At 33.6% G+C, this 19,573-nt stretch overlaps 1 protein-coding gene across 1 annotated transcript; it reads left to right on the top strand.

Moving 5' to 3' along the window:
• The first annotated feature begins 6,987 nt into the window (after positions 1-6,987).
• LOC141601618 (ABC transporter C family member 4-like) lies at positions 6,988-19,113 on the top strand. Its single transcript, XM_074421914.1, has 11 exons — positions 6,988-8,715; positions 12,386-12,706; positions 12,845-12,931; positions 13,039-13,641; positions 13,743-13,907; positions 14,032-14,326; positions 14,430-14,644; positions 14,750-15,055; positions 15,174-15,237; positions 18,543-18,782; positions 18,862-19,113. Exons 1-11 carry the CDS (start codon positions 7,276-7,278, stop codon positions 18,966-18,968), a joined length of 3,843 nt encoding a protein of 1,280 aa, XP_074278015.1. The 5' UTR covers positions 6,988-7,275; the 3' UTR covers positions 18,969-19,113.
• Positions 19,114-19,573: the final 460 nt, after the last annotated feature.

Below are 19,573 nucleotides of genomic sequence, written 5' to 3'. Positions count from 1 at the left end.
CAGCTTCACACGTCGAAGCCTACGTCCACTATTCTCGATTAATAATTTTAGTACCTTACTCCGGATTACAAAATTATCAACCCAACTCGTATAGTTAACTCTAACTATAACTCGATTTGAATATCACTAGATATTCGTTTTGACTATCTTAAGTTACTAAGAAAGCACTTGATTGTTCTTCTAAGTGTTCACACAATTGAACGAGTAAGAAACAATATGAAGTACTATTATCTTATGACGTAATCTTTAAGAAAGATAAGCAATTTGAAGAGCACGACTTTTCGCAAATATTTTCCAAAACAAAACAACAAGACAATTAAGAATTAAACTCAAATATGTTTTGCAAAGATTGTTATATTTCGAAAAGCTTAGATAAATGAAGAATGATCAATTGTATTTATAGTAGAAGTGGGAACTAGGGTTTGCACGAAACCCTATGATGCCGTGAGATAGGCGGCTAAGGCTATAAGAGATAAATCTTTATCTCTTTCTTAATTTAATCCAAGATATTATAGTTTAGGCAAACAAGATAAAAGTAAATCTTATTTGACATTTAAAACTATATCTTTAAGATGTTAGGATAAGTAATCAAATCAAATCATATATTATAAAGATAGGAAAATATCTTATATAAATATAAGCTAGATTTGATTAGATAGGTTACTTAAACACAACCACCTCACACGCCCCAACGGTTTGCAGCTCACGGCTGAAACCCTAGGCCCGTGTCCAATCTTGGATAAAACCTATCTCCTTGGATTAGGGTTAGATTAGATAGACTTAGCAAACCCTAGGTAGCATGACAACCCATAAGTCGTATTACTAACCAATAAGAATATGCAAGTCACCAATTATAATAACCCATAATTCAACTCTACTATATACACAAAAGATTTCGAAATATGTTTAAAAGAATTTTATCTTTTGAAAAATGATTTTAAAACTATTAAAATCGTGCCTTTAAAATGCTACCTAAGGTTATAGTAGAAACAACTATAACTTTAAGTTTGGTTAGTAAAGTTATAGGTGAAATAGCTATAACTTTACTTCCCCAATACTCTTAATTTAAGATACCGTCATTAGACAAAGACCTATACTAACTAATCTTCTTGGAGATCTTCAGTAAAGGATCTTCTCTTTATCTTGACCAAAAAGCTCTTCATATTGAGCTTTGTTAAAGACTTGATCTAGCCTTTTGCTTGAATGATCATCATACTTGAAACTTGTTACGATTTGCTTATGATGCTTTAAGAACTTCCAATGTTATAGCTCTGTTTCGCTATAACATGACTTGAATGATGCTTCACAAATCTTCAATGTTATAGCTAAGAGAGCTATAACATTACTTGCTAAACTTGTAATCTTACATTATTCTAACAAAGACTAGACAAACGATTACAAGCAAGAGTATATATGAAACGAAGCATACACTTGTCATTATCAAAACTTAATCATATATCTATATGGTCCAACAATATCATATTTTGTCCATTATTCATAGTTATGTGCTCTCTCTTTTTCGATTATTTGTTTACTTTTGTATTTATGGATTGTCTTATCCATTTGTTTAATTTTCTACTGTATTTTAGAAATATTTTTGAAGGAATCGTCCACATAACATATTATCCACTCGTATTTCAAAAACAAAACCCACAAATTGTTCCCTCTCATTTTCTTGGTCCTTGTGCTAAAACTAAAAATAAACAAATGACCGGGACAAATCAATACATATATATAAAGCAGAAACTTTTCAAGCGATATTAGAGAGTCCAACTTTTTTAGAATTCCTAACAAGAGTAGATTTCGTAATATTTTAATAAACTTATCCTAATATAAGTAGATGAAATTTATTTTAACAAGATTATTCTAATTGATATAAGTAAGTGATACTCAAAATAAACAATGTAACTAATTATATGGTATATTAATTATAATCTAAACATTATTCATCATATACTGTACCGAGTTAATTAGATTTTACTCTCTTTTGAAATTCACATTTTTAAAATTACTCCCTTTTGAAATTTTTTGCTAAAATTACTCCCAAATTGCATTTTTTCCCTAAAATTACTTCAAAACTCCAATTTAAGTACCTATTTCATCTGTTTTTGAACTTATTCCGTTTGTGCCTTAACCAATTTATAATTTGAAAGGTATAACTATGTAGACAAATGGAAAGAGAGTTCAAAAATAGAGAAAATAAGTCACTTAAATTGAAGTTTTGAAGCAATTTTAGTAAAAAAAAAAAAAATACAAATTAAGGGAGTAATTTTAGCAAAAAATATCAAAAGAGAATAATTTTTAAAATGTGGATTTCAAAAGGGAGTAAAATATAATTAACTCTACTATATCTTAAATTTCATTTCTCACACTAAATGAAAAGTTAAATGAAACCTAAAAATGTAGCTCAAAAGATAACTGAAAATTAAGAAGTGGTTTTTTAATTGATTAAGCCAAAAATGTTTGGCAAACTAACTGAAAGGTAGCTATTTTTTTGGTAAAATGATATAAAGGGACATAATAAGTTCTCTATATTTACAAAAAAAATTAAGATAAATGAAATTTTGCTCAAAAGCTAATTTCTTTGAAATAAAACCTAAATGAGATTTTTCTTGATCTCCCGACCTTCCTCATATCTAATTAATTACTTCTTGTTGTTGTTTTTTTTATCAATGTTTACTTATTTTTGACCCTATTGTTAGTAGTTGATCTCAAGTTCAATTTTTAATTTTATAATCTCCATTATAGCATTCGTTCAGAATAAATATTAGCAATTAGGCATTGTAACACAATATACATATACTCCAAAATCATGAGAAACGGAATAAATAAGTAATTGGTTCAAAATAAATGCTAGCTTTCTACATAAGAATAAAAATTATTGTTAGCCCTACAATAAGAAAAAAGCAAATTAATTTGATCAAAAAGGAAAATCTATCACAAGTTTCCAACTATATCGTATTTGTCTTGAATGTAGCGAATATAAATAAAGTTTTAGACTCAAGTTGAATTTTAAATCGTGCCACCATGGGTGTTATATATGGATAAAATAATATCAGAATTATTTGAGAAAGTTATAGAATAGACGAGTATATGACATTTAAATGGAACGAAACTATCTTGAGATCTCCCAAAGTTGAAGCGGTTAAGATTTTGAAATTTTTTACTTGCGACAAGTAGAGGCATGTAATTTTTCTATTAAATACGAGTATGAGAAGGCTTATATTCGTTATGTCTTATCCCCCATTTGGTATCCTTATTTTTAGGCGTCGCTTTTGTTTTCATTATGCGATATATGGTCGGGTATTTTAGTTGGTGTGGACTTTGGGAGTAAGATTCATTATCTTTTAGGAATTTCACACTAAATGTATTTCATCCTCTTCGCAATGATCTTCCGTATTGCTTCTACACAGTTGTTAATGCGGAAGTTTGATCATGATTTTCGACATATTAATGGTCAAAGTTATAAAAGTTTGACCTCTAAGAAGCAAGGTGGAAGAGTTTAAGAAGGAGAGAGAGTATACATGATGAATTTTTTTAATATACCTCATAATAGTATGCTCGGCCAAGTGTGGTATGCCGATTACGTTTTAGAGGAGCATTAACTCCGTAAGAGGAATATCTAAAGGGGAACGTCTTATTATCAATCGCCCTGAAAAATTCATAGTAGAAGGGAAGATACTTACGGGTTCCAGAGTCGGCAAAAGGTACCCCGAGGATAGTAATGACTTCCTCGGCTACAAAGATTCTTTTCGTTCTTAAGCAGAGACAATACACGTTGAGGCTATTCTACGTAGACTTGACAAACATATCAGGTCGTGTCGGGTTCAGGTGTCATATATAAACGGATCACGAACTCATAAATCCAAATCCAACCCAATCAAATCTCGTGTCGTGTTCGTGTCGACCCAGTTACATTAATAGGCCATCAAATCTCAACCCTAACCCGTTAATTTCGTGTCGTATTTTCGTGTCATGTCATATTTGGAAAGTGTAAGCATATTTATGTGAGGATCAAGAAAACTTGGGATTAATTTAGTAAATAGGTTATTCAAGTGGGGTTCGTGTGTAAAGTGCGGAACCCAAACCTAGCCAATTAAATCTCATGTCATGTTCTTGTCGGCCCACTTCCATAAATGGGTCGTTAAATGTCAACTCAAACCCGTTAATTTCGTATCGGATTCTTGTCGTGTTTTTGTGTCGCGTCATTGTTTGTCGGCTCTAATGCCGTGCCATAACAATAAACAAGAGTTATGAACAGTCACTAAATCATGTTGAAATTTACTTGCGGAAATCAATTTTTATTAATGGTCAGCTTTATAGAGTTTCAAGAACGTCATCCGAGAGATTAAGGTTCTACATCGATGATATATAGAGACCAAATGTATCAAGGCCACAAGGACGTTGTTTACAAACAAGTTTTCATAATTTACCAAGTTAAGATGTATTATTATATATTTTGCATGGATTTTTCAAGTATAAGTAGTCAAAGATTATTTTGGTAAAAAATAGACGGTGCTAAGAAAATAAGAACGGTAACTCTATAATCCAACTATATCTCTAAATGTTAGTATATGACTTATATAGTTAAATACCAAAATGCCACAACGCTTTCATTGCTCTTTTTGTTATAGGAACTGATGATTAATCTGTCCTCATCTAAATCAACCCCCGAATTTTTGTTTGCTTCCATTTTTAGCATAGTTTTATTTTTGTTAAATTTAATAATTTTCTATTACCCGACCATGGTAACGTAAAATACCGTTTTCAGCGGTGCCATAAAATATATACTACTAACTGACATTATTATACTTAACTTGGTAACCCAACTATTTTAAAAAATGAGATAAACTACTAGCTGATATTATCACAGATAATACTACTAGGTACCCGTGCATTCTATGTAATATAATCAGAGATATTGCGAGATGTCTATAAGGAGCAAATACTCTTAATTGTAAATAGTCAAGGTAAAATTATGCTCAACGCAATAAATATATATTTATGATACCTGCTGTTTTTTGTAACATCATTCAGTTTTACGTAGTTCTAAAATAATTTTCAAAACTCATAAAGATATAACTCTGTTATTAAGGGTTTATATTGGTGAGCTTCACCATGTTTATAGAGAAAGTGTTTTGTATTTAATTAAAAACCGGTTGTGCTTGTAAGACCATCCCCAAGCAAAAGGTCGACTTAATTGGGTCAATTAGAATTTTACTCTTAATCACTCCTTATTAACTTGACCCATGTTCACCCTCCCAAGCAAAAGGTCACGACCTGGGTCAATTAATCCAATTATTTTCCACTTTCTAACATTTCCAATCATTTTCTACACTCTACCCCACTAAAACCTCTCTCTTACTTTTTTCAATTATTATTTACTAACTAATTATACACAAGTTTTTATTGTAATTTTAAAAAAATAAAAGTACTCCAATATATTAAACATTAATTTAATGAAGTATACTTCGGAAAAAAATAATTAAATAACAAAGTTAAAATTTAATAATCGAAAAGCCAATTTCATTGACAATAAAAAACCGCATACATAATTAAAAAAGCCGCATACATAATTTGAGCAATTAAAAAAAGGCGCATACATTAAAAAAAAACCGTATACATAATTAAAAAAACCGCATACATAATTAAAAAAGCCGCATACATTAAAAAACCGTATACTCTTTGTACGTACTTTTAATGTTAATATATTAGTTTTCTTTTTTTTTTATTGGATTTTAAATATTGTAGCCAATTACAATTTGACACATGTAAGGTCAATTCTTGGGTCAATTTGAGCAAGTGAAGGTCACCAATTGACCTCTTCTCACCTTTTCTACCCTTGGGTCATCCTAATTTTTTGCTTAGATGTGGATTAAGGTGACCTTTCACCAATTGACCCCCCAATTGACCTTGCTTGGGGGTGGTCTAACAATGAAAAAGCTAGCGACATACTATAACTATGTCACTTGATGTTATACTAATTGATGGCAAAACTTTTATGCTAAAAGCACCAATTAATAATTCATCGGTTATCATCTATACCAATCACGGATTTTTTTTTCATCAATGACAACATAGTAGGACTTTTTTATCAACTTAAGAATATATTTTTGCAGATAATCCTAATGGGAGCCCCGTGCATTGCACGGGCTTTACAACTAGTAAAGTACTTATTAAAAAAAAAGCTAATAGTTAAAAATGGGGATTATTTTCTTGGCCATGTATTTTATTTTCCATAAAGTGATGTTTTAATTTATCAAGTTATGGAAGAAAATGTAGGTAAGGTAGAGTTTTATTATTATGGATTTAAATAATTGGTTTTAGGGGGTCCAATTATAGGATATTGACAGGGTCCAATTAACGTGTGGCGTTGGCGGTGTGGTAAATGGGATGATTGAGGAAGGTGGTGATACTGGTAGTGTTATTGAATTCATTGATTGTTACTGGTCCATTGGTCCTTGATACAGAATTGGTGGTGTGGTGTGGTCTGCTAGTCTGCTCTCTCTCGTCTTCCATACATGGTTTTAATTAAACACTAATGAGAATAGAAAACGACATGGCATGTGCAGAATTTGAATCAAAGAAAATTTATGGCATGTGCTTGATTTTCTTTGCTGATTAGCTTCCTCTATCCACATGGCTCTGATACCATGAAGAATAGATTGAGCTTAATGGATGAGAAAGCATTTAATAGAGCATAATCAGAGTGAATGCAATAAGTTGAAGGCTTGGTATTTTTCAGAGAAATTTTCATAGATCTCTTATTGTTGTTATTTTTGATTTACAAGGGTTAAAGTATTTATCTAAGTAGGTATGGTTATTAACTGATGGTCAATCATCAATACCAAGACCTCGTGTGGTCTAGAGCTTTACAGCAGAGACAGAGAGCATGTGCACTAATTTAACTAGGTCAGGTGAGCCTCATGCTTTTTCCTCTTGGCTAATAGCTTCTCTTTACATATTCCATACATGGTTTTAATTAAAAACACTAATGAGAATAGAAAATGACAATGAGTAGTTAGTTGTGTAGTTGACAAGTAAGAGTTTAAAAGAGTACTCCGTTGATCTTTTCTTTAAATTACTGCAATTTGTGTTTGCGGCTAATTTTAGTTGGTACACCTGCTAATTATAAAACATCTACATTTATACACCTTTCAGCATGAAACACGTGATTACTGATTAGTGATTACCGTCAAGGGTATATTAATAATACCATCTATCTATCTATCTTTGCTTTTTTTTCACACAATCTCACTTGTCTCTTTTTCAAACATGGCAAGTTCGAAACAAAGAGAGGTAGATAATTTACAACTAAATGATGAAATTTCGTTGCGTGAACCGCTTCTGGACACGAACAAAGTCTCCGGCTTTGCAGATGCTTCACTCATATCCAAAGCATTTTGGCTATGGATGAATCCTTTACTTAGTAAAGCATACAAAACACCCCTCAAATCTCAAGATGTTCCTAGCCTATCACCGCAACATAAAGCTGAGAGAATTTCCGACCTCTTTCAATCCAATTGGCCTAAGAATCTAGAAAATTGCAGGAACCTTGTTGGTTTGACACTACTAAGATGCTTCTGGAAGGAATTCGCCTTCACTGCATTCTTAGCAGCCATTCGAATTTCTGTCTTGTATTCCGGTCCTATTCTTCTTCAGAAGTTCATGGACTTTTCCTCCAATGCAAGAACCTCCCTTTCAGAAGGCTATTACTTGGTGCTTTTGCTACTGGTTGCCAAGTCCATAGAAGTTCTCACTACCCATCAGTTCAACTTCAATTCTCAAAAACTCGGAATGCTGATTCGGACAGCATTAGTCACTAATTTGTACAAGAAGGGGATAAAACTATCGTGCTCGGCTAGGCAGGCTCACGGAGTTGGACAGATTGTGAATTACATGGCTGTTGATAGTCAGCAGCTCTCTGATATGATGCTTCAGCTCCATGCTATTTGGCAACTGCCTTTCCAGGTCTGTGTCGCCTTAGTTCTCGTCTACTTTAATGTCGGTGGAGGTGCGGTCACTGCTTTTGTCGGGATTGTTCTTGTCTTGACGTTTGTCGTGATTGGTACAAGGAGAAATAATATATATCAATTCAATTTGATGACTCATCGGGATTCTCGACTCAAGATTACAACTGAAATGCTAAACTATATGCGAGTTGTCAAGTTACAAGCATGGGAAGAGTTCTTTAACAAGAGAATAATGTATTTTCGAGAATCTGAATACGTCTGGCTAGCAAAATTTTTCTACACAGTTTCCAGCAATATGGTGGTGATGTGGTCAACTCCTATAGTGATATCTTGCCTGACATTCGGGACAGCGATCCTGATGGGGCATTCACTAGATGCAAAGACGGTGTTCACAACTACGACGTTAATAAGGATGTTGCAGGAGGCAATATGGGCATTCCCTGAGGCTATGATGTCAATATCACAAGCTGTTGTATCTTTGAGAAGGCTAGATGAATTTATGAAGAGTAGGGAACTGGTAAAAGAATCTGCCCAGGAAGTGGTCGATGGCGATTCTATGACATACGTACAGGTATTAAATGGTTCATTTAGCTGGGATGATGAAGGTCGAGAAGAGGTGCTCAGAGATATAAATTTAAACATAAAACAAGGGGAGGTAGCTGCTATTGTTGGTTCTGTTGGATCAGGAAAATCTTCTCTTCTTGCCTCCATTCTTAGTGAAATGAATAAGTTGAAAGGAAAGGTACCAGTTCTTCACACACTATTATTCATATTCTTGCTTTGCATTATTGATCTTTGCCAAAATTCTACGTTAGACCCTGAATTGTTTGCTTTCGGTTACATCATTGTCACCAAAAAACGGATATTCGACATTATATAAATATTTAAACTTTAATGTTAAATTTTTTTGTATTAGTTGTTTTAACATGTAAAAGACACAAATCAATTATTAACCTGTAAAAATCACTAGTATAATTTTGTAGTCGAATCACTAATTAATGATAGGGCCGTGATCTGAGTTCTTGTTTGGATACCAAGATAAGGGAGAAAGGGAGGGGATGGGGTGTGACTTGTGAGTTTTCCTTGTTGGATATACCTAGATCAGTCAAAATAACTTAGAAAAAATCTACTCTTTTCAACCCGAACCCGAAAACGATTTGGTCTAACAATAATTCGCACGTTTCATTAAAACTAAAACAGCATATTCAAAAAGTTGTACAATGTACACTAGTAGTCCACTACTCTAGTCTCTTGTAAAGATGGCTCTAACTAAAAAGATGTCACGTATGAATGTCACGAGTATTGTCCAAGGTATCAAATATAATTGGGTTGGTGGATTTGCTAAAAGATGAAACTTTATTATCATAAAAGTTATGGTCTGTGTTGCCTCTACATGGAACACGTACTATTTATCAATGTTGTTAGGATCGAGATCCTACTTTGGATCGATGAGCTTCCTAGGATCGAGTCGGTAGGATCGGATCGTAGAATCGTAAGATCCTACATATTAACTAAAATACATAATTATGTTATTAAAATATGTTAAAATCTCGTGCTTAAATCTCAAAACACTATTATCTTAACATGTGCCTACTAATTATTCTCGTTTATAGTAGATTTATATCTTAAGTCATATATAAAATTTTAGTAACTAAAAAAATTGAAATGTTAAGAATGTAGGATCAGATCGTAGGATCGAGTTAAGATTCTACTTTAAAAAAAATTGACACAAGTTCAATCGTAAGATCCTACAAAATTAAGATCCTGCCTAGGATCGGGATCAGTCACCACTTTTTGGATCGTAGAATCGTAAGATCCTACAATCCGGATCGGGAGTTTAACAACAATGCTATTTATGTCAAAAAAAGAAAAAAAAGACTACAAAGGTAAAATGCAAAATAAAAGAAATCGATGAAGACATAACGTGGGAGAGGAGGGTCCATTTTATAGTCCTAAGATTCCCATGTAAACGGTACGATCTGCACTATGAAACTCTTTTATACTTTTATGTTGGAGGACGTATTATGATATGTGTTCATGTGGTAAGGGAAAAGAAAAATTGTATAAGTTCTAATCATTGTTATTGTCCTAATAATCCGGTGAAAGTTTATGCAAGATGATATAATGAACTGAATGACTTGATCTTATTATGAATATGTCGCCGTATTTATAATACAATGACTTGGGTAATATGCCTAGAATATTCCGAGATATTATAATACTCATAATATTTCGTAATCTATCATTTTCTAATATTACTCTAACAATATAATCATAATATTCGCTCTAATACACCCCTCAGTCAGAACGGTAGGTAACAAACGCTTTGATTGAACACAAATTGTTGATAAGCCGTTGCAAATGAACCGAGTTGATTGTTGTTGACGCTTGAACCGGATGTAGTGCCTTGCCGTGTCTCAAATCGTGCCATAAGAGATGAATGCCACACATGGTGAAACGAAGGGTGCACATGGGCCGAAGCAACTTGTGAGACACCGACTGAACTAACGTCAAGGTGCTCAAGGGCCGTAGCAACTCGTGGAACACCGACTATAAAATAAAATAAATAAAATAAAAACAAATGGTGCACGAGGGCCAAAGCAAACTCGTGAAACACCGGAACTGTGAGGGCTGAAGTAAACTCAAAAGAATACAAACAAAATAAAACGAATAATACTAAACCAAAAAAATTGGCACACATTCGATAGCACTTCGATCCCGAGGCAGTCAAGGTTGGCGATGCGGGTCGTAGCCGGCAGGGTCATACCACCTGGCCCATGAGGCAGAGGTGGTTGTTGGGGCGAACCTGAGGCAGAGAGGGAGAAGGCGATGGCAGGACGTGACAAGGTTTAGGACGGTGGCGGTTGCCGAAGCAACTGGCAGATATGGTTGTTTTAGCAACCAGAGACAACGACAAGCATGATGGCGGTGCGGCGTGGATGGAATCAACCGATCAATATAGGGCGGCATAACAACATGATAAACGACAGGAGGGTGGGGAAATTTATTGTTCCTAATGAACTGAATGAGTTGGGTAATATGCCTAGAATATTCTGAGATATTATGATACTCATAATATTGTATCATAATATTTCGTAATCTATCCTTTTATAATATTACTCTACAATATAATCATAATATTCTCTCTAGTACGTTCACTTGCTCTTATATTGATAATATAACCCTGGTATAAATACTTGATGCAATAATCGGAATTATGAAAATCCAAACCTACAAGCAAAGATTACAAATATTGACCACCAACGTACAAATTATATATTCCGGATTTCCGCTAAAGTGGCGATTAGTCATCGTTACTTTAGTCAATTGTGAAATTAACCCTCTTCACTTTCAAATGTGTAGTGATTAGGCTCCACAACTTTCTGTTAAAGTGAAATTGTATAAATTTACATTTTCAAAAATATTGAATGAATTATGTAAAAACTTGAAAATTTGTAAAGTAATTTCATATGTATATTAATTATATTAAAAATATTCCAAAAATTATGTTAACAAATTATTTAAATACTTATAAAATATTAATAATTATTTGATGTAAAATGAATTTAAATATAAAATGATTTAATGATATATTTGTGTTCGGATGGATTGGATTTTACTTTTTCGTCAAAGTTATACTCCCTCCATTCAACTCCACTTTACATGTATTCAATTTCCGTCCATTCAACTCCACTTTACAGGTTTCCTTATTTGGCTAAAAAAATGACAATTATATCCTTATTGAAAATCTTTATTTACAAAAAATGCCACCCATACTCCACACTAACCCACCATAAAACCCCACCTTTACGTTTTTTTAATATTTTTAACCTCTTCTTTCTCTTTCCCCATGTACTTTTAATACTTTTTTTAATCCGCTCCTTAATATCCGTGTAAAAACCAAAGTTGTAAAGTGGAGTTGAATGGAGGGAGTAGAGTCTAAATGTCTAATCAGTACATTTGTAACATATATGAAAATGGGATATTATTCTGATATATTGCCTAATAGTAATACCCCTCAAATTGGAGCATGTAAATTGACGCTGCCCATGCCCAATTTGCTAAGTGAGCGAGCCAACAGTGAACTTTCCAAAGTTTTCATGAAGACATTACACATCCGCAAACTGCTCCGGTGTAGACACATATGATGGAGCAGCGACTCCATCTTTTATGGCATCGCTCACAAAATGACAAATAGAAAAGCCAAGATTTTGTTTTATAAAAATAGAAATAAAGGACCCAAAATGCTTCGACTCCACAAGAATAGATCGATTTATTTGGTTATTGTGTTTGACTATGAATCCTACATCACTCTACGTCTCTAGCTACCATGGACATGGACATGTTATAAAATGCATTACTTGATGTGTATGTTCTAGATCAGTGATACTAATTCGTGCTGTATTTTACAGGTTAGAATCTGTGGGACAACGGCATATGTAGCGCAAACATCATGGATACAAAATGGAAGCATTGAAGACAATATACTATTTGGTTTACCTATGAATAAACATAATTATAAAGGAGCTCTCAGGGTTTGCTGTTTAGAGAAGGATTTGGAAATGATGGAGTTTGGAGATCAGACCGAGATTGGAGAGCGCGGTATCAACCTTAGTGGTGGCCAGAAGCAACGAATACAGCTTGCCAGAGCAGTTTACCAAGACTGTGATATTTATCTACTTGACGACATTTTCAGTGCAGTCGATGCTCATACAGGATCAAAAGTATTCAAGGCTAGTCATTTTCTTTTTCCAAACTAAGCATTTCTTTTGACATACATATGTACTGTACTATTCTTTTGCGTAAAAATGAGTCAGTCACTTAGATGCATCATTTACCCTTATATGTAACGTCTTGTTGTTGTACTTCAGGAATGTGTAAGAGGAGCTTTGAAGGGGAAAACTGTAATACTCGTAACTCACCAAGTCGACTTTTTGCATAACGTTGATCAGATCTTGGTAAGCTATTTAGCTTGGCTTGAACATCATCCTTCGGAGTTCGGGCATTGAGATAATGTTGTTGATCTTGTCGTTGATGAGATAACGATAGTTTGTTGTTTAATCAGGTCATGAGTAATGGCACAATAGTTGAAGGTGGAAAATATGAGGATCTGGTAGAGGTTGGCACAGAATTTAAGGCCCTGGTTGATGCCCATGAAATGTCGATGAAACTCGTTGAAATGGACAGCAACATCCAAGTATCACAACAATCGTTAATCGACTCTACTCCGTATTGTAGAAGCATCTCTACGGGAAGATGTAATTCTGAAAAAGGAGAGGCTAAGCTCATCAATGAGGAGGGGAGAGAAACAGGGAAAGTGAGCTTGCGAGTTTATAAAGAGTACTGCACAGAAGCTTTCGGATGGTGGGGTGTTGCTGCCTTTCTTACCTTTTCGCTAGTTTGGCAGGCGTCGTTAATGTCAGGCGATTATTGGCTGGCTTATGAGACATCCAAAGAGCGAGCATCATCGTTTAACTCCTCTTTCTTTCTGAAAATTTACTCGGTTATAGCAGCTCTTTCAGTTGTACTTGTGACCGTAAGATCCGGTTTCTTTACTGTACTTGCGCTCAAGACCACAAAGATTTTCTTCTCTAGAATGCTAGGCAGCCTTCTACATGCTCCCATATCGTTTTTTGATACAACTCCTTCAGGACGAATTCTGAATCGGGCAAGTTTCCTGAACAACCACTGTATAAATGTACTCCCAATACACAAATTAAGTAACAAATATAAAATGTGCTGACAATTACACGATTTCTTCTATTTCAGGCGTCAAGTGATCAGACCAATGTCGATGTGCTTTTGCCTTATGTGATGCAATTTGCCGTTGCCTTGTATATTATGCTACTTAGTATCATTGTTATCACTTGTCAATATTCTTGGCCTGTCGTCTTCCTCCTCCTTCCTCTTGGGTGGCTAAATTTGTGGTATAGGGTAAATTTCTCTCCTTTCTAGCTTGTTTGTTTTTACGTTTTTAGTTATTAGCCACCAGCCCAACACTACTTCCAATATGTGTCCATCAATTAGCATTCACCAGCTCCTAGCACATGCTTGTCAGGGATATTATCTAGCGACCTCACGAGAGTTAACTCGTCTTGATGCTATCACCAAAGCACCCATTCTACATCACTTCTCTGAGAGCATGTCTGGATTGATGACAATACGTTGTTTTGGTAAAGAGGGAAGATTTATTCAGGACAATGTTAATAGAGTGAACAAAAACATGAGCATGGATTTTCACAACAATGGATCAAATGAATGGTTAGGCTACCGTTTGGAATTGCTTGGAAGCTTGCTTCTCTGTGCATCAACACTTTCCATAATCCTTATGCCTAACGGTTTCATCAACCCAGGTTTTTTTCTAACCTCTCCATTTCGTTTGTGTTGTTACATTCGCTTGATTATGATCCAAAATTCTAATGTGAACTGAAAAAAAATACTCGTATTTTGTTTCAGAGAATGTTGGTTTATCACTCTCCTACGGGTTGTCCCTGAATTCTACGCTGTTCTGGGCCGTATATATGAGCTGTTTTGTGGAGAATAGAATGGTTTCGGTTGAGAGGATGAAGCAGTTCACTGACATCCCCTCTGAAGCCGCGTGGACGATTAGCCACACACTTCCTCCATCAAATTGGCCATCCCAAGGCCAAATAAAAGTGAAGGACTTAAAGGTGAAAACATCTTTGTTTCATCCTAACTTACTCGACATATACTCCGTATTACCTTTTAATGTAAAATTCTTACTAACGTGCTTTATTTTCCCTTATAAATGATAGGTAAGGTATAGACCTAACACCCCTCTGGTGTTGAAAGGAATTACATTGAGTATCAAAGGAGCAGAGAAAGTTGGGGTTGTTGGGCGTACTGGGAGTGGAAAATCAACTCTTATTCAAGTCTTTTTCCGATTAGTTGAGCCGTCAGGTGGGAGCATTATAATTGACGGAATCGATATCGCCGGACTAGGAGTGCATGATCTTAGATCTCGTTTTGGAATTATTCCACAAGAGCCTGTTCTATTCGAAGGAACCGTACGAACTAACATTGACCCTATAGGTCAGTACTCAGACGAACAGATTTGGAAGGTATGTTAAATTAAACTATTCACAAATTTTCAATTTATGTTAGCTGAAGTAAATCATATTACAACTAAACTCTTGTATTGGTTATTGTTGACGACTAAGTGTTTGATGTCTTATTTAGGGCCTCGAACGTTGCCAGCTTAAAGACTTAGTGGCCTCAAAATATGAAAAACTTGATGCACCAGGTAGGTCAAAAATCTTGGTTAAATTTCTTTTGACAATGTTGCTTAATTATATAACTAGTTTTGTGACCCGTGTAATGCACGTGTTTTATAAAGACGCTTCTTTAAAGTTTTATTCTGATATGAAAATTTAATGGAGGGGGAAGGAAAACGGAGACAATTTTTTTTTTCAACTATAAATAAAAGATTTTAAGGTAAAATATAAAATAGTTGACACATGTTGTGAAATAGTACATGTTGTGGTAAGATTTAAAATTTAGGGAAGTGGATTAGTTAATACGGAGTATAATCCTTCTTTAAACTTATTCATACGTGTGTTTGTTCAAAGTGGGTTGCGAAGTCGAAAGGTACTTTTTTGTTAGTAAGTCGATGTGTACTTAATGTGATAACATTATAAATAAAGAAGGAACACATAGTTTAATTTACGTGAAAATTCTTATGTTAATGACAAAGTATGCTAACTTAAATTCATTTTGGTGGACTATCTTGTGAATTTGAGTTGTACTACAGCTATAATCTACGTAACATTCTAAACATGATGATGTAACTTGTTACCTCAAGTCATATGCATAATCATTTTTCATTATATTTAATTACTTTGTAAGATAACCGAACATTGTACATCACGTTTCAAACCAAACACTTGTTGTGACTAATCACATAGTACAAATCTGTCAGAATCTTGAAATTGGATGAATTTGTCTTAGCATCAATATAAATCAAACTACTTAATGAATGCACAACAACTTCTATATTGGCTTGTTAATTCAATTACATATTCTATACGTACTACCTGCATGTCAACAAAAAAATACATGTAAGTAAATTAATCACCTTATAAGCAAATTACAAATACTAATCACGTGATTTATAGATTAGCAAGGAAGGAACCGGAGTTGGTTATTTGACCTCATAATTATGAAGTTGAACTTTTTTATTTTACGCATAACTTAAATATTTATGAACAATAAGGAGAAATCAACGTGCAAACAAACTAAGGAGGTGTTTGGTTGGGAGGTTTGGAATGGAATGGTATGGAATGGTATGGATTCTAGTCATTCTAGTGTTTGGTTGGGGGTTTTGGAATGGAGTTAGAATCCTGATGGATTCTCATTCCACCTCAACCCCTTGGAATCTCATACCCACCTCCTCCCCATGGATTCAAACTCCATTCCATCATGTTTATTTTTCTAATGAACCAAACATATTTGTAAGGTATGGAATTGGAACCTCATACTCTTATGGCTTCTCATTTCAATCTATTCCATTCCTAAGTAGTGAATCAAACGACCCCTAAAGAGGTTAAGCTTAAGTAGCAATGTAACACCTTTGAGATCCAAAATTTATATGAAGTTGAACCATTGGTTTTCAAAGTACAATAAAACGGGGGCGGATGGAATGTTTGTCTTCAATGTACATTTCACATGACCCATGGGGAATTAAGGATGACTGATATAAAAATGTGTTTGATTTTAGAGAGTAACAATATTGATTTTGTATTTGCTTGGTTCTCTTATTCCTCTATAAAGAGGTATATATACAAACTTAGTGAGCAACTGAAAAGTCACCACTAATACACTTAATTATGATAATTCATTGTATCATAATTCCACTAATAACCTTAATTATAATAATTCATTGTATTCATTTATACCAACTCATAGTCTCTTGCAATTCCGAATAAAAATACAAAGAAAAATAACATAAAATGTGACACTTAAAAATTGCTTAACATGACACACGTCAAATAATAAACTACTCATCTTGCCTTTTTATTATATTGTATAGATACTGATAGTTAAGTCATTTATCATACAAAATTTCGAAAAAATAATTAATTTGGAATAAATTTTAAAGGAAAATTAAGTGGAATAGAGAGATTATCATTTAAAATCACCATGAACACAAAATTATAAATTATAAATATAATAATTTTAGTTTTACTTACTAAATATATTGCTAAACAACGCAATTTAATTTTTTTTTACAAAAACCTTATCCTTTACGTGAAATAATTTCATGAATAAATACATGGTACTACTACCCTTTTAAAATTCTATTCTTAGTGTTTAATTTCACTTAAGTATTTATAGAATTTGTTTGTAAATTACTTCAATTAAATAAATATTTTATTTTCCATAAATTTTATACTTTACTCATTATATTTCAAACGTAAATATTTCATATTTTATCAACCCTATATTTTTAAGACCTCTCTTTTTTGTTTTTAATGTAGGTTCTCTTATGAAAATATGTTTTGCAACAAATCCAACACATTGTAATCTTTTTTTTCTGTATAAAATTAAGTTCCAAAATATTTATCGGAGTATCATATAGTAGGAATATGAGATTTGTCACATAAACAAAATATTTATATGATACTCCCTCTGTCCCGGTCATTTGTTGTCCTTTTCCATATTGGGGTGTCTCAGTTAATTGTTGTCCTTTCTATTTTAAGAATGAACTTGATGAGCAATTTGATCATTCACCCTCAATTTGTTCCACTTGTCATTTAGTGATTGACCCCCTCCTCTTTCTTTGGTCTTTGTCAAAACCAAAGGACAACAATTGACCGGGACGGAGGGAGTATAACCTAAGAATTGTAACCTTTGAAACATTAGTATCACCCTAAGCCGAAAAATTATAAATTGTTAGGTTATATGATCTTTAATACTCATTTGTTGATTAATTAGTTCTGTAAAACCTCTTCTATATATACAACAAAGTTAAAGTATAGTATTTTTTTATAGTAACAACAATAGTGATAATACAAAACTTTTCTTGTTTTTAACTTCATTTATTCTTCTTCGTTCTTAATTTCTTATATATTCAGTTTTTTTTTTTATGTCGAATACATATAATACTACTCCGTATGAAATATCTTGAAATTAGTAACTTATAGTTAATGCTTATTTTTTTTATTGTAGAATTTTTTTTTAGTTAATTAGGTTTAAAGGTAATGGAAGATGGGTGGATTTTTAAAGGAAAATAAGTGAATTAAATTAATGTCATATAAATAGATAATCCATGTCATATTAATTTTGCAAGTCACATTTAAATTTGTCATGTCATATTTAAATTTGTCATGTCACATTTAAATTTGATGTTTTAGGTACCCTTTTAATTAGATTTTATAGATTATTGAACAAGCACAAAAATAAAGTTAAGTGAACTTATATCTAATCATACACGGTATTATAAAAATAGTAGGTCTCTTGGAGTCTGGAGAGACGGTCTTATTTGTTAAAATAATAGCCTGAATTTCATTTTGTGTAACCGTCTTATTTGTTTTGCCAATCTCTGGAAAGTGACTGAGAATGGAGAAAACTGGAGCGTAGGACAGCGACAACTGCTCTGCCTAGGTCGAGTTATGCTCAAGAAAAGCCGGCTTTTATTTATGGATGAAGCAACCGCATCTGTAGACTCTCAAACAGATGCTACAATTCAAAATATCATTAGAGAAGATTTTGCATCTTGTACTATCATAAGCATTGCTCACAGAATACCTACTGTTATGGACTGTGATAGAGTTCTTGTGATCGATGAAGGTGGTAATTTTTGTTCATTTCCATTACAACATATAATAGGTTGGAACAACAGACTTACATTGGCATGTTTCTGCAACAGGAAAGGCAAAGGAATTTGATTCGCCTGCTTGTTTGATGGAGAGGTCATCGTTCTTTGGTGCACTAGTACAAGAGTACGCGAACCGTGCATGTGGAATTGATAATTAAGTTATGCAAGCTTTCTAGTTTCCGATAGACTGGGGATATCTTACTTTAGATAAGTTCATATATCATGAGTCCATGACTAGTTTTGTTATCAATGAAATATACGGAGAAATTTTTGTTTTATAATAATATATTTAGTTGTTTTATGTTATTTTACCTAAAATTCATATAGTTAACATTGGTACTGTGGGCTCTGGTAGTGGATGGATAGGTCATACCTTACATGAGACATAAAGGGTCGTTGACGTGGGGGAAAAAATATTTGTCACACCCCCATTTACCCAGTCAAGGTGAATAGGGATGCTACCTTCTCGGTTTCCCGAGGTATTGCATCAAAAATTCCAATTAATAAACAATTATTATAAAGTCCAAAGTTTAGTCATCAATACAAAACAAATTTCCAAAATACAAGATCCGTACAGCGAAAGTCTATAAATAAGCCTTAGTCATCTCTATAACAACTACTAAGCTAGAGTCGGCATGTCATCGACTCGTCTCATGCCCAGGAAAATCATCACCCATGGCATCATCAAGACAAACGTCCAAGTCTAACTGATCACTAAATGATCGAAAATATCTAGTAGACTACTGCAGATAGTTTTTAAAAG

Source organism: Silene latifolia, chromosome 1 (genome assembly GCF_048544455.1).
Source record: "Silene latifolia isolate original U9 population chromosome 1, ASM4854445v1, whole genome shotgun sequence".
Classification (NCBI taxonomy): Eukaryota; Viridiplantae; Streptophyta; class Magnoliopsida; order Caryophyllales; family Caryophyllaceae; genus Silene; species Silene latifolia.
The sequence above is the reverse complement of the archived record's forward strand: the minus strand, read 5'-3'. Positions and strand labels throughout refer to the sequence as shown.